General features: G+C 57.0%; 1 protein-coding gene across 3 annotated transcripts; it reads right to left on the reverse strand.

Moving 5' to 3' along the window:
- Positions 1 to 1,993: 1,993 nt before the first annotated feature.
- On the reverse strand, positions 1,994 to 17,767 carry OGFOD3 (2-oxoglutarate and iron dependent oxygenase domain containing 3). 3 transcript variants are annotated; one of them, XM_074320990.1, is made up of 10 exons: positions 17,635 to 17,767; positions 15,609 to 15,826; positions 13,088 to 13,243; positions 12,218 to 12,293; positions 10,893 to 10,935; positions 8,621 to 8,685; positions 7,988 to 8,044; positions 6,872 to 6,923; positions 3,420 to 3,543; positions 1,994 to 2,260 (listed from the first exon to the last, which is right to left on the reverse strand). In XM_074320990.1, exons 1-10 carry the CDS (start codon positions 17,706 to 17,708, stop codon positions 2,124 to 2,126), a joined length of 1,002 nt encoding a protein of 333 aa, XP_074177091.1. In that variant the 5' UTR covers positions 17,709 to 17,767; the 3' UTR covers positions 1,994 to 2,123. The 3 variants fall into 3 exon arrangements, with proteins under 3 accessions (XP_074177091.1, XP_074177090.1, XP_019591174.2); XM_074320989.1 differs by having other exon boundaries at positions 6,872 to 7,025; XM_019735615.2 differs by lacking the exon at positions 13,088 to 13,243 and having other exon boundaries at positions 6,872 to 7,025.
- Positions 17,768 to 17,810: the final 43 nt, after the last annotated feature.

The following is a 17,810-nucleotide window of genomic DNA, read 5'->3' on the forward strand; positions in this document are numbered from 1 at the left end:
ATTATGTTCTTATTCCTGTTTCAAAGCTGAGGGCGAGGCTTGGAGAGGTCACCCAGGCCACAGGGCACCTGCAGGAAGGGGTCGGGTGGGGAGCGCCCCCCAGCCCAGTGGGTCCTGCCACCCTCACCCTTTGTGGGTTCAGGCCCCTGTAGCATGATTGAAAGTCCAGAGCCCGTGTCTCACCCCAAAACTATGTGTCAGTGTGAAATGCCGACAAATACAAGGGCGTTGCCCGTCTCGCTGGCCGCTGCCCTGGGCCAAGCCCTCCCTGGGGCCCAGTGGGGGCCTGACTGGGGAGGGAAGAAGGGCACTTGTTTCTGCCCTTGACCGCCTCAAACCCCATACCCTCCCCCTCCTTCATGCTGCTCCCTCCCCCTCCTGCCCCTCCTCCCAGGGCATGGCTGCTAGGCAGAGCTGAGATGGAAAAAATGTGCCCCACTGCAGTGCCAGTCCCAAGACCTGGCTGGGAGGTGGTTCTTGGGGTGGGTGATTTTAGGGGTGAGGGAGGTGCTGAAGGAGCGAGATGAGGGTGGGAAGAGGGCTGAGCTGACAGCAGTGTTGGGGCGCCAGCTGGGGTCTCTTGGTGGTCCTGACTTGGGCTGAGGGGTCTGGGCTCCTATCTGGGGGGGGGCGTGTCAAAGCCCCCCCCGAACAGGCTTGTCTGAGCCAACCCCACCCCCACCCTGCCGTGGCCTCATGGAGACTGGTACACAGAGGATGGCCCACGGTGTCCCCCCACCTCATGTCTGTCCCCCTCATTCCTGCAGCCCTCACAGGTAAGGGGGGTGTCTTGGCTGTGCAGGCGTGGGTGGGGAGGGCAGGAGATATAAACATGTGGCCACTTTCTCCTTGGGATGAAGTCTGGGTCCAGGAACCCACCCTAGGTGTGTGGAGACTCTGGAAGGGGGCCACCCTCCTCCCCTCTTCCTCCCCTCCTCTCCTCTCCCTCCTCCCCTCCGCTCTCCCCCCTCCTCTTCCTCTCTGCCTACTGGAGTTCTCCAGGAATGGGGCCGTCTTGAACCCCCTCCCCAGCTCTCTGTGCTTTATCCAGGGGCTGGACAACCCAGGATGGCCAGCGGGGGCAGGGAGCTCGAGCTGGGTACCAGGCCAGCTGTGTGACCACAGCAAGATCCCAAGACCCCGCCTGGCATGTCCATGGGGAGGGGGGTGGTAGCCATGACCCCCACACTGCAGGCTGGGAGAGGTGCCCTGTGCAGCCAGCGGCATTCTCAGGAATGGGGGAACCCTGCACTCCCAGCCACATTGGGATCTGCTTGGAATCAAAGGTGTTGAGATGGAAGGAAGGTCAAGGGGGGGCCTTGAGATCTACTGGGGATGAGCTCAGGCCCCTGACCGGGTCACCTAGCCACAGACACCCCCTGCACTCTGGGGGGCACATCTGCTGGCTGGCGGGGGAGGTCACAGGCAGGCCGGCTTAGGAACAATCCTAGGGACTCTGGGAGGCTGCGGGAGCCCTTCCTGGGGGTGGTTGGGGTGCAAAGGGAGTTCAGGGCTGGCAATGGGCCCTAAATCAAGGTAAGAAACTCTAGCATTGGTCCAAAGACCCCAAAATGGGATTCGACGAGCAAGTGACAATGTTCTGTGTTGCCCCTGGCTGCCAGGGGCCTGGGCCTGAAGTTTAATTGATGTTTAGTTTCTTGGCCTCAATCTGCTATTTCTGTTTCATCTGTGTCACTGCTCTGTCTCCTGATTACACACTCAGTTTGGGGAATAAACCTTGCTGCCCCCACTGTACTTGTCAGCACAGAGGGCTGCCCGGGGCACCTGCCAGGTGGTGAGTGGGGCTTGGTTTCTGGAAGAAACCCCCATCGCTGGTGTCTGAGGTCCTTGGGTGTGGGGCGTCGGTCCCCAGAGCCACCTGCTCACGGGCACCTTCTCCACAGGTGTCATGGTTGCTGCTTCTGCTTCCTGAGTATCCAGCTTCTGGCCCCATGTAACCAGCACCCCAGAGTAAACACGCAGGCACCTGGGAGATGAAAAGCTGGTTCCCTTCATTTACTCACAGATGAAAAACGATCAAAACATTAGCAAATCGAAATCCCGGTGATTCCTAAGGCACCTTGTTCAAAGGGGCGGGCCAGAGGGCGGGGCCTGCAGCCAGGCTACGTGAAGGCTGGGTCTGCGATGCCGTGGTCGGGGTTGCAGGAGAAGGCGATGGTGACGGCATAGCGTGTGCCCCAGTGGACCTTCTCCACGCGGTGCAGGTTCTCGGACCCCGAGGTGAAGAAGGACACCCGGCCTGGGAGAGGAGGAGAGGGACAAACCACGTGTGTGACAAACCACAAACCAGGCGGACAGAGATGGAGGAGGCAGCACGAGGTTGCAGGGGGCACTGAGCTCGTTGTGGGGGGTGGCGACTCAGGGATGAGGGTGCCCGCGAGCCCTGTGCCCTCTTCACAAGCCACGTGCCCACCCCAAGCCCACCTCCTAGCAGCCGGCCAGCACTGGTGACTCACGTGACAGGGTGAAGGGCACACAGACCCAGGACACATACATCAACTGTGCTCAGTTAATGAGCTGCCCCCACCCACGTTGTCTCAGAGAAATGTGCTTCCTGGCTCTGCATTCTCTTCAGTAACAACTAACTGGGCGTCCTCAATGCGGGTTTTTGCTTGGCAGCTAAGTAACCAAAACTATGAAAGCATCTCAGTTTTGAACCCTACGTGTGTTTCTCCTCTTGGACAAGGGTCCCTGGATGCCTCCCGAAAGCATGTGACATAGGACATCAGGCCTCAGCACCAGAAGCTTCTCTGGTCCATTAAATTGTTGGAACCCACAAGACGTCAACTTGAAACAAATGTCCCTGGGGGCACCGCCTGGGCTGTCTGAACCCTGCAGGGTCCACAGGAAGGTCCAGCCCTCAGCGCCCAGCTCTGCGAGACAGGAGTGTTTGTTGCCCTGGGTCCCCAGTGGGCAGCACACGATAACTGTGCTTTAGGGTGGGCCTTCCATGAAACAAACTTCTACTCGAGCGTTTCCTGGGCTTAATGCGCCTCAGGCCCTGGGGCCCTGCTGTCCCCGCCCCACTTGGGCTCGCATTCCCACAGGCTCCAGAGCTCTGGGCAGCATGACCATGCTGTGCTGGGGACAGCAGGGGTCCGGGACCACCAGGTCCAGGGAAGCTGGTCCCAGGGCTCAGTGCCATCACCAGTATTGTTAGGTCAGGGGCATTAAGTCACCTTAAGCTGCCCAGTTCCCTTGGGCAGGAGCCACCCGCACACCTGGGGCGGGGCAGGCTCTGTGACAGCAGTGACCGAGGACATGCCCACCTCACCCTCTGACCAGTGGGCCCCTGGGTGTCTCGGGCCAGTGTCTGGATCCAAGCGAATGCTGGGTGGCTGACACACAGGGGCCTCCATGAATGCAACCCCCTCCCCGGAACCTGCGGTGCGCCCTACCGGCTCTGGGCTCCACCGTCTTGTTGGCGCCCTCCTCCATGAACACGAAGCGCCCGCCGCCGAAGTCGTCCAGGTAGTCAGACAGGTACAGCAGCGAGGTGTAGTCAAAAGAGCCGTAGGTCACCTGGGAGCGAAGGGGCGTCAGCACTCGAGCTCGGGGCTTGTGCAGCAGGAGCCCACACACGCGTCTGCCCTACACTGTGGGCGCCATGAGCCCTGCCGCTCCGCCTCCCCAGCCTCATGGCGACCTCCCTGCACCCACTGTCACCTGCTGCTGGGGACTCCGGCGCAGCCCCAGGCCCAGGCAGCACGGGCGGGACCCATGGCGACAAGTCCACGCTGTGGTGCCTCCTGGACGGTGCCACGCCCACTAACCCACAAGGGCAACCCCAGCTTTTGTTTCAATTGTGGGAAATACGCATCCGTGCAGTTTACACTTTCACCCCGTTCGAGCGCACAGCTCAGCGGCATTCAGTGCACTCACACGGTGGTGCGGCCGTCACCCCATCACCTCCAGACCCTCTCACCTTCCCAAACTGACCTCCATCCCCACTGAACACTGACCCATCCCCGTCCCCCGCCCTGGGCGCCCACCGTCTGTCTCAGTGACCCAATTGCTCCAGGGACCTCCCATCAGTGGATCCCTGGCATCTGTGCTTTTGTGTCAGGCCCTCTTCGCGTGGACGTTCTTTTGGGAAAGTGTGAGCGGTCAGAGCAGAGGACGGGCATGAGGTCTGAGTGTGGACCCTCTGCCGCTCGACCCCTGGACCCGGGCAAAGGAACGTCAACAGGGACGGCCGTCACTCGTTTCCTGAGAACCTCTTGCCGTGGCAGAAACCGCAGGACACGCTCCTGGAATGTCAGCAGTGCCTGTGCAGGCTCTGCAGGGAGGCCGGGGTGCCACATGGGGACATGGTTTGCAACACGAGACTTGGAATGTTTGGTTTAAATCCTCCGTTAGACTGAAGAGGACTCGATGGTGAGTGACAGGCAGAGGTGTTTCCTTCCCCAGGGTCACAGAGTGCACTCGCACAAGCCAGCGTCTGGTTAACAAAAGATGTTAGTGACGTGCTTTTTCACACTGAGACCACGGTGGAGTGTGATGTCCAGGAGTCCTGATCATACACTTTCCAGCCTGATGAACTCCTCAGTGAGCACGTCTGGGTACGAGACGGGGAATCACGAGGTTCCGAGGACCAAACGTCCGAAGTTCCCCATCCCCATCCTATTGCGGTCCCAAACGCCCACCTCGGAGCTGCTGGGTTAGACATCTAGACTGTTCGATGGTTTTACTGACACCTGTAGGTAGGCAGCAGGGACGTGGGCCACAGAAGACCCGGACGACTGTCATGTGACACATTTGATCAAGGCTCAAGAGGTCCAAAAGCCCCTTTGCCCCTAACTGGCTATCACTCCCCTGTCACCATGACAACAGTCCCTCCTGACAGGAGATGGGCTGACCAGCAGGGAGGGGCAGCACGCCTGCCACGGTGACGAGACCCAACGTCATCTTCTCGTGAACTCGGTACTGTGCTGTGCCGTGCCGCCTGTGGGGCTGGACTGTGCCTCCATACTGGGCTCGGCTCCACACCCCCACCAACCCCCCATCTCGGGGCCCCTTGCCGGCATCAGTTCACCAAATAAACACCAAAGTGACAGGGACCTGCGAACTGCCCAGCAGCGCTTCTCCAGTCGCCCTAGCAGTGAGCTGCCTGCCCATCAACACCTGTGTGAGTTGCATGGACGTGAGACCAGGTGCTACAGAGCGGGCCAGAGCCTGACCCTCTCCTACCCGCCCACACCACGCACTGCAAAGGAGCCCCGAAACCACATGAAAGCCACCGAGCTGGGGAGGAGGTGTCAGAGGCCAGTCTTCGCAGCGCGGGTGACGGGTGGTAAAGGCCGTGGGGCTCGGCCGGGGTCGTATCTGTTCCTGACTGTGGGTGGTGGCAAGATAACTTCCTGGGCGAGGAACAGACGCCTGCTCCCTGAGTCCCCTTGTGCCTGAAGACGTCTCCTTGGCTGGACACTGTCCTGTGTCCTGAGGATTGCTGCCTGGCCTCCTGGGTTGCAGCACGGCTCAGACATCTGAGGCCGCTCAGCCTGTCACTGCTGACTCACTCTTTCTGCCTGCAGTTTCTTCCTCACCTCTGGTCCGGTAACTGGCCAGGTTACGCTCAGTGCTGCTCTCTTGACCCGCTTCTGCCTGGAGTGTGGACGGCTCCTCCTCCTTCCTACAAGGACTCCTTTGGGCTCCATCCCACACCTGTGCTGGCCAGGCCTGTCTGTCCCCACACATCTGGGGCGGCGCAGGCTAAACGCTAACCCCTAAATGCTGTAAAACCTTGACTCTTCCTCAGCAATGTCTACGTCTGTCTTTCACCGAAGGTCTCACCTGGTGCCCTAATGAAATTGTGGTCTGGGCAATGGTGACCAACAGAGCAGTGGCCTCTGGAGCCATGAGGCAGAGGCAGACGGGACTCAGTCACACATGGACCAGGGTCATGCCTGAACGCACTGAAGGGCAACAAACGAAACTGACGCCTCTCGGCACGGAGCTGGGCATCCCCGCGCTCCCAACCTGAATCTGACCCAGCCCCAGAGCCCCGCGGGCCCGGGCACGCCACTAGCCACGTGTGGCCACTTCAGTTTCCTTTACTAGACATTGGGTTCTGCAGTTCCGCTGACCCGGCCACTAGCCACGTGTGGCCGTCCCTGTCCAGCTCAGGTGGTCGGGTGCTGACTTCCGAGTGAGGCCAATCTGTCAGCTTCTGTCAGACCTGCTCCCGTCTCTCTCTTTTCCACTTTGCTTCCTGTTGTTCTTGTGCCCAGAGACATGGGTATATCCTGGGTCACACGAGCGCCCCGTAGTGGCGGGGGTGACTGCCCACAGCCCTCAGAACCCCCGCAGCACATCTCCCTGAAGCCCCTGGCACCACGCCGGTCAGTGGTTGTGCTGACAGGGCTCCAACGAGACTGACGGAGAACACCGGTCAGTGTGGCTGTGTCAGCACAATGGGAAATCCGCGAGGTCCGCAGAATGGCAGCCAGAGGTCTGCCCGAGAAAAGGTGCCAAGTGGGGAGAGGGAGGGCCTCCAGGGGACGCAGCCGCGAGCACGGCCACTGCGGTGGGGACACGTGGCGAAGCTTGCAGCTCAGAGGACTCTGCTGTGGGTGGGACAGGCAGCCAAGGACGGCGGCTGGCCAGGTGCTCCCTGTCCTCACGCGCCTGTCCCGGTGTTTTCTTGCCACCATCACACGAGACAGGTTTTATTTCCCGGCCCGCATGACCCAGACGTAGGGCACTCCCGAAACGCCAGACAGGAAGACGCCTACAGCCCTAAATATGTGAACGCTGCGTAGATGCTTGCCAACCCCGCCAGCGCCGAGCTGGGGCAGCCGCGGTCGGGTGCCAGGTGCCGCGGCCCTGCCCAGCGTGCCGAGAGCCTCACCTTGTCCACGTGGGCGTGCCAGTACTCGTCGTGGGCCGTCCGGGCTTCCGTGCTGTTGATGCGGGAGAAAAACGTGGGCTTCGTCAGGTACAGCGAGGACGCGCTGATCCCAAAGGCCTGGGCAATGGCCAGCTGGACCCTCTGCCGCACGTCCCTGCAGAGGACACGTGTCACTGGGAGCAGCACAGCCTCGGAGGAGAACTCTCCGTGGGTCGCACTGTGCCCACACAGGGCTACATGGCCTGGAGGAAGGTGGAAAGGCGGGCACACACACAGCACCCACACACGTGTGACAGGATGTGATGGACACGACCAGAAACCCGGGAACCAGTTCCTTGTAGGAATGAGCACAGCACCAAGCCCGGAGCGGGGCAGTGTCCGTGGGGACACACAGGAGCCGTGGTGGGCGCGGAGAGGCCCTCTGCACATGGCCCACACGTTCCTGTGCAGCGTAGGGAGGCCTGGAGGACCCCGCCCTGGACTGAGGGCGACACTGTACACCATCAGGGGTGGGGGACACAGCAGAGTGTGGTGCCCCTGGAAACAGCCCCTGCCTGCCTGTGGTGAAGCCCTAAAACCATGTGCCGAAATCCAAAAAGCACTGGTTAACCCTCTGAAGTGCATGTCACCAGCCAAAGGGCACCCCCACCGAGGCTGGGGAGCTGGTCAGTGTACGTCCAGGAGCAGGGTCCCGCCAACACCAGGACCATTTCCGTCCGGATCCTTTTGTGGGACTCTTATGGCACAGAATCCAGCTTTTTCTGGATGGTGCCAGAGGCAAAATCACCAAATTGCTTCTTGTTTTTTTTAAAATCAGTGGCGCTTTGTCAGCTGAATGTCAGAGAGAATGTGAGGTCTGATGAGCAGAAGCCGGGTCTGTATAAACTGCCCTTTGTGGGCAGCCTGGTGCCAGACCTTCAGGGGTGGTCATTGTAACGGAAACCGACAACCAGGAGGGCCGAGCTTGCTGACTTTCCGGATGGAATGTTAAGTTAGCTTCGCTCTCACAAGCTGCCCTTGCAGGACACTGCGGCTGGACGTCGGCCCTGCCTGGAGAGGGCAGCACGCAGCCCCGTCCCTCCCGCCCTCCACTGCTGGCCTCCGTCTCCTCCTTACCGGTATAACTGGAAGTCCTCTTCTGAAAAAATGTTTTCTATTTTATCCCCAAAGTATCTGTGAAAATGTAAGGAGCATTTACAAGTGTAACATTTTATTAATTTTCCCTTCAAATTCAGTCTTTCCTCCAGCTGACCCGCAAGTTCTTGAAAATCGGCAGGTCCTGTATGTCGGAGCTGACCTGTTTCTACAACGATAACTATGTGACAAACGGGAGGGAGGGAGAGGGAGGTCAGAACTGCCTGGTAGGATGAGGGTCAGTGACGTTTACCAAGGCTGCAGAGTTTAAGCTTCTCCTGGCCTCTCACAGGAGCCCGCCTGCCTCCCACCTCTCCCTGCTGCCCCTGGGCCCCGTCCCTCGGCTTACGGCAGGTCCCAGCTCCCCAGAAGCCCCAATGTAGGACTAGACTGTTCCCTGAAGCTTGGTGAACAAGCATCCTGCCCTCTGAGAAAGGCCACACCTTCTGGTCCTCGCTGGGCCTCGTCCCTGCGGCAAACGTCGCAGTTTACTCAAAACGTGAAGCCTCTTGGATGCAACACCCACGAGCCTCACTGCGGCGTCGCGGCTAGGGAACACACAGAGCCACACGCTCACGTCACACCACTGGGGTCACCGCCCTTCGGGCTTCTCACCTGTACAGGTTCACAAAGTGCTTCCCAACAGACAGGGCACCCGAGTGCAAGTCCAAGATGGACGCCTGCAAAAGATGTTTGCAGAGCAGCGCGTGAGGGCTGCACGGCCGTGACAGGAGCGCTACCAGCTGCTGGCGAAACACAGGAGACCAAGGTCTGTCCACACACACCCTGAGTCAGGGAGACGGCACCACCGCTGGGGTTTAAGAATGTTGGACCCGGGTTTGTGCAGGACGGGTCCTGGTCTCTGCTGCCTAGAGAGGAAACTCTTGCCTAATTCTAAAACAGCCCAGACACCGTCCCTCCAGATACATCAGCGAACCATGAGTCTCCCCCCACCCCCGCTGCAGCTTTGTTGATATAAAACCAATGTGCAACCATCTGCTTGTGTTGAAATGTACAGTTCGGTAAGTTTTGACACCAGAATACACCAGAAGAACCACCATCACCATCAAAGAAATAAACACATCTATCACCCCTAAATTACCTCGCACCCCTGTGTGACACCCCTCCTGCCTCTCTCCACCCACTCCTCCCATCTCCAGGCCCTGATGTGCTTTCTGCCATAATAGACTGATTTACATTTTCTAGAATTTTAGGTAAGTAGAATCGTGAGGGATGCACTCCATTTTGAGCTGGCTCTTTTCACTCAGCATAATCTGTTATCAGTTGTCGTTGAGAGCACCCCAGTTTGGGTGACCCAGTTTGTTTGTCCGTCCATTCACCTGTAGCTGGCCGGGGCTCTCAGAAATCAAGCTGGTGGGCACGTCTGTCCAGACACTTGCATTCCCTTGGGCAAGCGCCATGGAGTGGTGTTTCTGGGTGACAACTTCTTAATGAATCACCAAAGTGTTTTCTTACTGCTGCCCACGCTGCCCCACGCCCGGGAGGGGAAGTGGCAGCCAGTCTGGGGAACGATTGTGCCTTTCCTCATCGGTGCTGCGACCAGCCCAGGGGTTCATTAGACCATAATCTGGGCTCTAAAAATATTAACTGAGCTTAAAGGAATCAAACCTGGTCAGCTTGCTGCACGACAACTTCCCGAGTAAATGCTGAGCAAAGAGTAAACTTCAGTCCACACACAAATAGTGTTTAATAAAATTTCCCCCTGAACTGAACTAAACTGAAATAAAAGGAGCAGCTTAATTTTCAGAACTCAAAAGACTTTGCAGAATAAAATAAAGTGATGTCGATAATCACAGAAATTGTTACAAATTGCAGCAAAGTCTGTAAATTAATCTTCCTCGGAGCTTCAGCATGTAGACGGGTTCAGGGCCACCTGGTGACTATAATTCAGGGATCGCCAAGCTACGCAGAGAAGAAATGTTCCCACAGCTCCACACCTGGGAGGAGATCCGTGTTCCGAAAACCACACAGGAACTCAAACCAGCAGGAGGCGCTCACAGGACAGGACGCCCACAGGCCCCCCAGGAAGCGATGAGCTGCCCTGGGCCTCAGTTTCCTGCAGCTGCTGTAACAAACGGCCACAAACCAGGGGCTTACAACAACAGGAATTCATCCTCTCACACTCTGGAGGCCAGAAGTCCGAGATCAGGGCATTGCAGAGCCACGCTCCCTCCAGAGGCCCCACGGGAGGGTCCTTCATTGGATCTTGTGGCTTCTGGTGGCCCCAGGCATCCCTGGCTGGTGGCTGCATCTCTGCCCCTGTCGTCACATGGCTTCTGTCTCCTCTCTGTGTCTTCTCCTCTTCTATCTCAAATCTCCCTCTCCTTCCTCTTACAACGACACCTGTCATTGGACTCAGGGCCCATCCAGGTAATCCAGGGTGATCGCATCTCGAGACCCTTAGCTTAATGACATCTGCAAAGACCCTTTTCCTCAATAAGGCACCATTCAAAGGTCCTCGGCGGATGCATCAGTGTGGACACTGTGCCGTCTCCCACAGTGGATGACAGTGCCCACATGGGGCCTGGAGGCCTCTGGCGGGGAGGGGGAGGCTCCACCACGCATGCTGGTCACTGTTTCCCACAGCCCCTCCCGTTTGCAGGCTGTCACCCCCCTCACTCGCTCTGCCTGCCCCGCCCCTGCCCCAGCCTGCCCTTGCCCTGCGGTCTGCAATGCAGATGTGATCGGAAGCAGGGGCTGTGATGCGCCTGCAGGAGAGGGGAACTCTCACAGCCTCGGAGCAGCTGTGGTTGGTGCCGCAGGGTCCCAGGGCCCGTTCACGCCTGTGGTGGGGACACCCGAGGGCCTGAATATCAAAGTTAAAGGGGTAAGAAGAAAACTAAAGCAGACACTATGTACAACTCACCCCTCCATCAGATCCGCCCAGGGAGAGCCCCTTCTCCGCTATGCTGTGGGGAAGATAATTTTAAGTCAGATTTAGTGATTGTCTTACCTACGATACATCTAGGCAAATACCAATCACATGATTGGTGCAATGTTAACAGACTGTTTAATATTCGTGTTATAAGCCCGTGTCTACACCACAAGACCCAACTTCCAAAGCTCAGTGAGTGAACAGCAACATTTTGTCACCTTGCTGACAACTCACGACACAGTTCAGGACCAACTAAAGACCTCCGTCTTTAGTATCCAGACCCAGTGCCACTCTGAATAGCTGAACTGCTCCCTGTGGGTCCTGGTTGCCACAGGCTGGGGGCGGTCTCTGGAACCACTACCTCAGGAGGCCAAGCTGGACCTGACAAGACCACCCAATCCTGAAGACGCAGGCGCTTCCAGTGTCTTGAACAGAGGCTTTGCAGTGCCTGGCAACTGCCCAGGGGGTGGGGGGGTCAATCCCTGACACCATCGAGCCTGCTCAACGTGCCCCACAATGCTGTCTGGAAATGGGGAGCCTCTGCCTTGAGACTCTGCCTGGCACATGGCAGATGTCGGCAGTGTCTGCGGTAACTTGAGGGCCAGAGGCCAACCCTCCCTCATGACGCTCACCTCCAAAGACTTTGTGTCTGAACAGCTTGTTGGAAAATCTAAGCTTTAAGATCTGGTTTTTAACACCTGAACAAGGAAGTCTGGGTAAGACTAAGACTTCCTGCCCAGGTGAGTCACTGGTAGTGGGCCAAAAGGCTAATCCCCAACCGGTCCTGGAACCAGTTCTGGAGGTGGAACTATTACCATGTTTCCCCGAAAATAAGACTGGTTATGTTAATTTTTGCTCCAAAACATGCATTAGGGCTTATGTTCAGGGGATGTCATCCTGAAAAAATCATGCTAGGGCTTATTTTCCAGTTAGGCCTTATTTTCGGGGAAACACAGTACCTAGTGACCCCCAGCTGTGGGCGACCATGCTGCCTACATAGGTGCCCAGTGCGCCTCCCCCAGGAGCTGATGGGGCAGCAACCCCCACCGCTGATTTCCTGAATGGTCAGAACCCCTTCCCCTGGAGAAGGCCTGGCCTCTAGAAGATTCTGTCAGCAACCACATCATGGAAGGCAATGACCTTTCTTCCTGGAAATTAGAAAAATGTACCCTTGCCCTTGGAAGCACACAAGGAAATTCTTATGTAGTGCTAAATGAATTCTTCAAATCATCTTTTTAGTGGTAATTCTCTGCCTCCCACCCCCCAGCCCCATGTTTCCTGCTCATTTGGGACAGAAGCTCAGAGAAGCCTCACACCTGCGAATCCGCCGGGCTTCGTCCCTGGTGATGACAGCATCGGTGACGCCCCGGCCACACTTGGTAGGGGAGCAGCCTGGAGAGAGAGGAGCAAGGATGAGACGCGAAGCCCGGGCTGAACCCCAACAAGGCTGCGCGTGTGTTGAAGACTCATCCGTGGGCGGCCCTCCCCAGGGACAACGGGGTTTTGTGGGATGGGGCCTTGCCTTCCACAGCATTTGGGGCGCCCGATTTGGCAAATAAAATACGGACCCCAGCTAGATCTGAGTTTCAGATGTCAGATAAGCAAGGCTGACTTTTCAGTCCGCGTGAGCCCCACGCAGGACACATCACCATGGCACTGGGCGGGCGCCTGTACCAGGCCGTCACTTGGGAGGCTCCTGGCACCCCACCCACTGCAGGTCCAGCTTGAGAGCCCCCATCAGAAAGTCCCTGCTGGACGACCAAAGTTGTGCTTGCAATTCTCCTCACTGTCCTACCCCAAGGTCCCAAGACTCCTTCCACCAAAGTGCTCACCACCTCTCCACCCTGGGCTCCCTCTGCCGCTCTGCGCGGGGCCTGCAGCGGCTCAGATGGGCGTAGGCCAGGTGGGGTGGACGGGGCCAGGTGCGGCAGACAAGCCCAGTGGGGCGGATGGGGCCAGGCAGGGCAGAGCATCAGAGACAAGGCGCTCAGTAAGCTCCTTGTGTTTGGCAGGAAGGGCAAGTTAGCTCCTTGCATTAGATGGGCCATGGGACACGTCCTAGCCAGTGAGATGGAGCCTTGAGGCACTCTCGGGTCATGTGGGGCTGGCTGGCCGTTAGCTTTCCACCCCTCTGCCCCTCTTCCTGCCTGGAATGTGAGCCTGGTGCTTGGAGATAGAGTGAGTACCTGGGAACACATGAGCCACACACTGCGTGTGTGCTGAGGGACGCAGTCCCACATGGGCTCTGAGGGTGCTGGACTGGCTTGGGGGCCTTCTCTGGGCCGTGTCATGTGGGAAAGTAAACGGTACTTGGGGGCCATTGCACGATGGGTGCCTCATTTCTGTGGGGTAAATACAATCCTACTGAGAGTCTTTTTTAAGTTAAAACACAAAGCCAGATACATGCTTTTTACAAGGGTTATGTCTTAAACATGACAACACAGAAAGGTGGACAGTAAAGACAAACTCAATGACAACCAAAAGTCTGAGAGTGCCGTCTACCCCCAACAAGCTATAGGACAAGAAGGTCGGGGGGAAACGAGGGCAAGCTCATGATAAAAGGAACAATTCCACCAGGAAGATACAGGTGCGGCCGAGAGTGCCCAATGCCATCACGTCAAGGACATAACACAGCCCACACAGGAAGCCCAGCCAGGAGCAGCGGCAGGTGTGGTCATGTGCAGGTTCTAACACGTCTGTCAGTGACCGCTGGACGGAAGGACCGAAACCCACAAGGAATAGTGGGTTTGCACACGTGAGCTTGGATTAGAAGTATACAGAGCTCTGCATGCAATGTTAGAAAACACATTTTTCAGGTACACGTGAGACATTAACAAAAACACATTAGGCCATAAAGAAAGTCTGAACCAATATCACAGGATCTCTAGCTACAATGTAATTAGGTTAGAAATCAATTTTTAGCTGAGCCAGCAGTGGGTGGCTGGTTTGCTCAGTGGTTAGCGTGCAGTGCTCATAACACCAAGGTTGCCGGTTCGATTCCTACATGGGCCAGTGAGCTGCGCCCTCCAGAACTAGGTTGAAGGCAATGACTTGACATTGAGCTGATGGGTCCTGGAAAAAACACAGTTCCCCAATATTCCTCATTAAAAATAAAAAAAAAGAAATAGATATTAAAATTAAGTCTCAATGAGGAAAAATTATTTTAAAAAATAATCAATTTTTAAAAAAGAACCAGAACCCCAGGAATTCTGAAATTTTAAAATCCAGCAGCAACACAGCGTGTTCAGCATGGATAAGGGCCAAGAGCATGATCTGGGTGAAAAAGTGAGCTGTGAGCGGTTGAGTGTCAGCGCACATGCATGTGTGCACTCCGCAAACACACAGTGACACATCACATGCAGACACACACCTTTGGGTGGGCAGGGAGTAGCCTCATAGGAGCCCTGCGCCAACCGGAAGCCCCTCCAGCAGAAGAGCCCTTTCTTGCTTCTATGCCCCAAGACAGAGCTGAGGATGGGAAGTCCAGAGGCTTCAAACTACACTCCAGCTATCGTTTTCTATTGTGGTAAAACACACATAACACGACACTTACCGCTTTACCCACTTTTAAGAGCACAGCTCAGTGGCTCTAAGCACACTCACTGTTGAGCAGCCATCACCATCACCATCTCCAGAGTTTTCCATCTTCCCAAACTGATACCCCATATGCATTAAACGCTAACTCCCCCATTCCAACTGTTTTTAATATTAATAAATTATTAAATGGGTAGGAAGGAAACTTCTCTTCACCTCTAACCACTGAAAAATATTTTCTTGAACGCTGGGACTTCAGCGGGAAAAGCTGCCTACGTACGACAGAGCATCCAACCGCAGACCAGTCCTGGCCGCTGAGAGGCCGGGCCAAGCCAACTGCATTCTTCCCGTTAAACCCAGTCCTGAGCAGCACAACAGCGCCCCTTGGTGGCAGGACTTGGCAACCTCTTCTTGGTTCAAGTTCAAAGCGTTGCTCTGAATCAAAAAATAAACTGAATTCTGCCTGTAAAACTCAGTCGCTCAGGCTAGGTTTTTCAAATTGAGAAAGCATCCAGGCAGTAAGGAACGTGCCAGAAAATGCAGCAGCCAGAGATGGCCTGAGGGCGAGGGGTCTCACGTGGCCTCGGCGCCAGCCCTTCAGAGGGGTGTGCGCTCTCCAGGGTGCTGAACGCCGCTGGGCCTGCAGACGCTGCGCCTCTGGGCTTCTCTGGGCAAAACCAGGCAGCCCCTAACCAGGCTGCTGACCACGCCCTCCTCCTGTGGGGGCCAGGACGGCACACCCGACCACGTGCCTCGTAGTGACGTTCATTGTTGCAACATTTTCTGCAGCGATAAAACTCTAAGACACTCCACAGCCGATGCCTTTTCTGGTTTCAACTTTCCCATTCCTCCCTTTCCAACTGTTACATCCTCCAGACAAACCGTCACCTCCATCAGACAGCGCCCGCTGCGTGGGGCACCTCAGTGAAAAGCCAGCCACAGCCGTGGCAGTGCCCAGAGGGCCTGCCCTGTGTAGAACCTGAACACCTGCACTTCCCGACCCAGGTGTGGGCTAACCAACCTGGGGGAGGGGCAAAGTCACCTGCCACATCTTCCACCACTTCCAACCTGATCCCACCAACTCACTGCAGCAGCAGACGTGCATGTTAAATGCGCTGCACTGGAGACACACGTGCTGCTCTTTCCTGCATCCCCACCGCCCCGCCCACGTACCTTCAAACCTTCGGTGGCTGTCATAGTCTTCAGAGCAGGGCACCTCGATGAACCTGCCAGGCAGGACCTCGCTGCGGTGAGCCAGGACCTCAGTGACGCCGTCATCACCCCCCAGACTGCCCCAGAGCAGGAGGGCAGCAAGTGTGGCACTGGCCCCCAGGAGAGCGGCGCTCGGCCACTTCCTCCATGGCTCCCGCGATGCCCGGACACTCTTCAGGCTGAGAACAGAAAGCACAACTGCCATCACCCAAACGCACTGCGTGAGTAGAGAAGGCAGAGGCCATGCCCACTGCTGCTTACAGCCTTAAGCTATCCGTACACTAATTGTCATCCGAGCTCTCAATCCATCCAGAGGCACCTGCCAGGTGGGAAGATGCGGTGGGGGACACGCCCCCCATCAGACCAGGCGGGGCTCACTGCACCCCTTGCAGACAATAATAGGGGCTGCCCATGGAGAACCTGTTTCAGGAGTCCTACCAGAATCTGTCACTATTCACATTGCCGGCATCTGGAAATGACTGCTCCAACCCCACACCTGTGCCCTCAGCATGGGAATGCATGCGCGCACACACACACACACACCATGAACTAAATTAGGTGTGAGTCAAACCCACTTGATTAAAACTGCAAGCCAGCCAGAGAGAGAATGTAAGTGCAACAGAAATGATCCACAAGTAAGATGCTGTCTACACAACCCAGGGTCACTGTGTGGCTCACACTGCATGTGCTGGAGCTGCACGCATGTCTGTGTGCATGTATGTGTCTCTCTGTGTGTTAATGTAGTATGTACCCATCCATGCACATGTCTGTCTGTACATTATGTATGTTTGTGCCTGTGTGTAACCGAGCAGCTGTGCGCTCTGTTGTCTAGGAGATTTGGTGGCTGCAGGGCTTGAAGGACTGGCAGAAAATGAGGAAAGAGATCAGGGCATGCCTTCATGGAGGTGAACCTTGCTCCCTCAAGTACATAATTAATCTTGGAAAAGCCAGGAGGCTGCCTTCTATTTTTATGTCTCTCAACACCTCGCACGGCTATATAAATATTAATAATTCCAATTGAATAAGTCCTAAGGTGGGCACGGCAGGCAGACCATGTTGGGTGGACACATGATCATTTTAAACAGGGATCATAGATGCCTGGGGCGTCTGCTCACCCTCAAAGACCCCCATCCCTAGAACTGCTATCCAACCTCCAGCCCACCTGGCCTAGCTGATTAGACTGGAGTGGACACCTGACCCAACAGGCCCATCATTTCTTTCCCCTGAGAATTTGGATCGGGCAGGGAGACTGCCAGCCCTTCTCAGCAGAAGGTGGCTGAAGCCTTGACCTGCAGCGGCAGAACTGTAGGCAAGGACACTGCTAAGACAGAGGGACGGCACGGAGGGGGAGGCGCAGAGGAGGACAAGGGCGAAAGAAACAGCCTCTTGGGCCAGATCTAGAGGTGGGACTTCCCTGGAGTCTCCTCGAAATAAGCACCCTTGTTTGGGGTAAGCTGCCAAAACAGAAGGAGGCTGCTTCTTCAGGTCTTGGAGCAAGGTCCATGGCTCCTGGGGCAAGCATCACAACACGCTGATTTGTCCTGCAGTGATTAAAATACACTCTGGTTCTCAAAGCTTTAGCAAAATCCCCTGGAAGGCTACATGATGAGACGGTCTCTTATTCATTCTTCGGGCCATCCAACTGGGAGCCCTCATGTTGGAGGACACACGGGGGACTGGGTGATGGGGGCCTCGGAGGGGGCCACTCCGGGAGGCCCGCACACAACCACTGGGGTAGGGCAGTCAGGAAGGTTTCGGGCGGGGAGCCCCCCTTCCAGCCCGGACCCCCTAGACACGCCGCCACCGGCTTCTAGCCCCTGCTGGTTACGTGGTCGCCAGCGGGGGGCGGGATTCTTCAGGCCCCGCCCAACAGGCCACACCCACACGACGGCCCCGCCCACACGACGCCCCTCCCCTCAGCTCGGGCCACTCCCACCTCTCGGCCCTTGCAGCCTCTGAGCTTCCGCCCTCCCGCACTGCCCAGTACCTGCTCGGGCGCCGGCGCTCGGTCGCCCCGCTGCCCTCGTGCGCCTTGGGTGCGCCCCTGCGCTGAGGCGCCATCGGGCCAGCCGCCGTGGAGCCAGACGGAACGCAGGAGCCGCCCCGAGCCCGGGACGAACGCCTGGAGAGGTGGTGCGAGGCTGGCGCGGCCGGGGACGCGGA

Source organism: Rhinolophus sinicus, linkage group LG15 (assembly GCF_036562045.2).
Source record: "Rhinolophus sinicus isolate RSC01 linkage group LG15, ASM3656204v1, whole genome shotgun sequence".
NCBI lineage: Eukaryota > Metazoa > Chordata > Mammalia > Chiroptera > Rhinolophidae > Rhinolophus > Rhinolophus sinicus.

Coding starts and splice junctions, on each gene's coding strand:
- OGFOD3 (XM_074320989.1), bottom strand. CDS start 17,708: ATGGCGCCTCAGCGCAGGGGCGCACCCAAGGCGCACGAGGGCAGCGGG. Junction 13,244..15,608: donor CAGCCACCGAAGGTTTGAAG/GTACGTGGGCGG, acceptor TTTACCCCACAG/AAATGAGGCACCCATCGTGC. Junction 3,544..6,871: donor GGCACGCCCACGTGGACAAG/GTGAGGCTCTCG, acceptor CTTCGCTCCCAG/GTGACCTACGGCTCTTTTGA.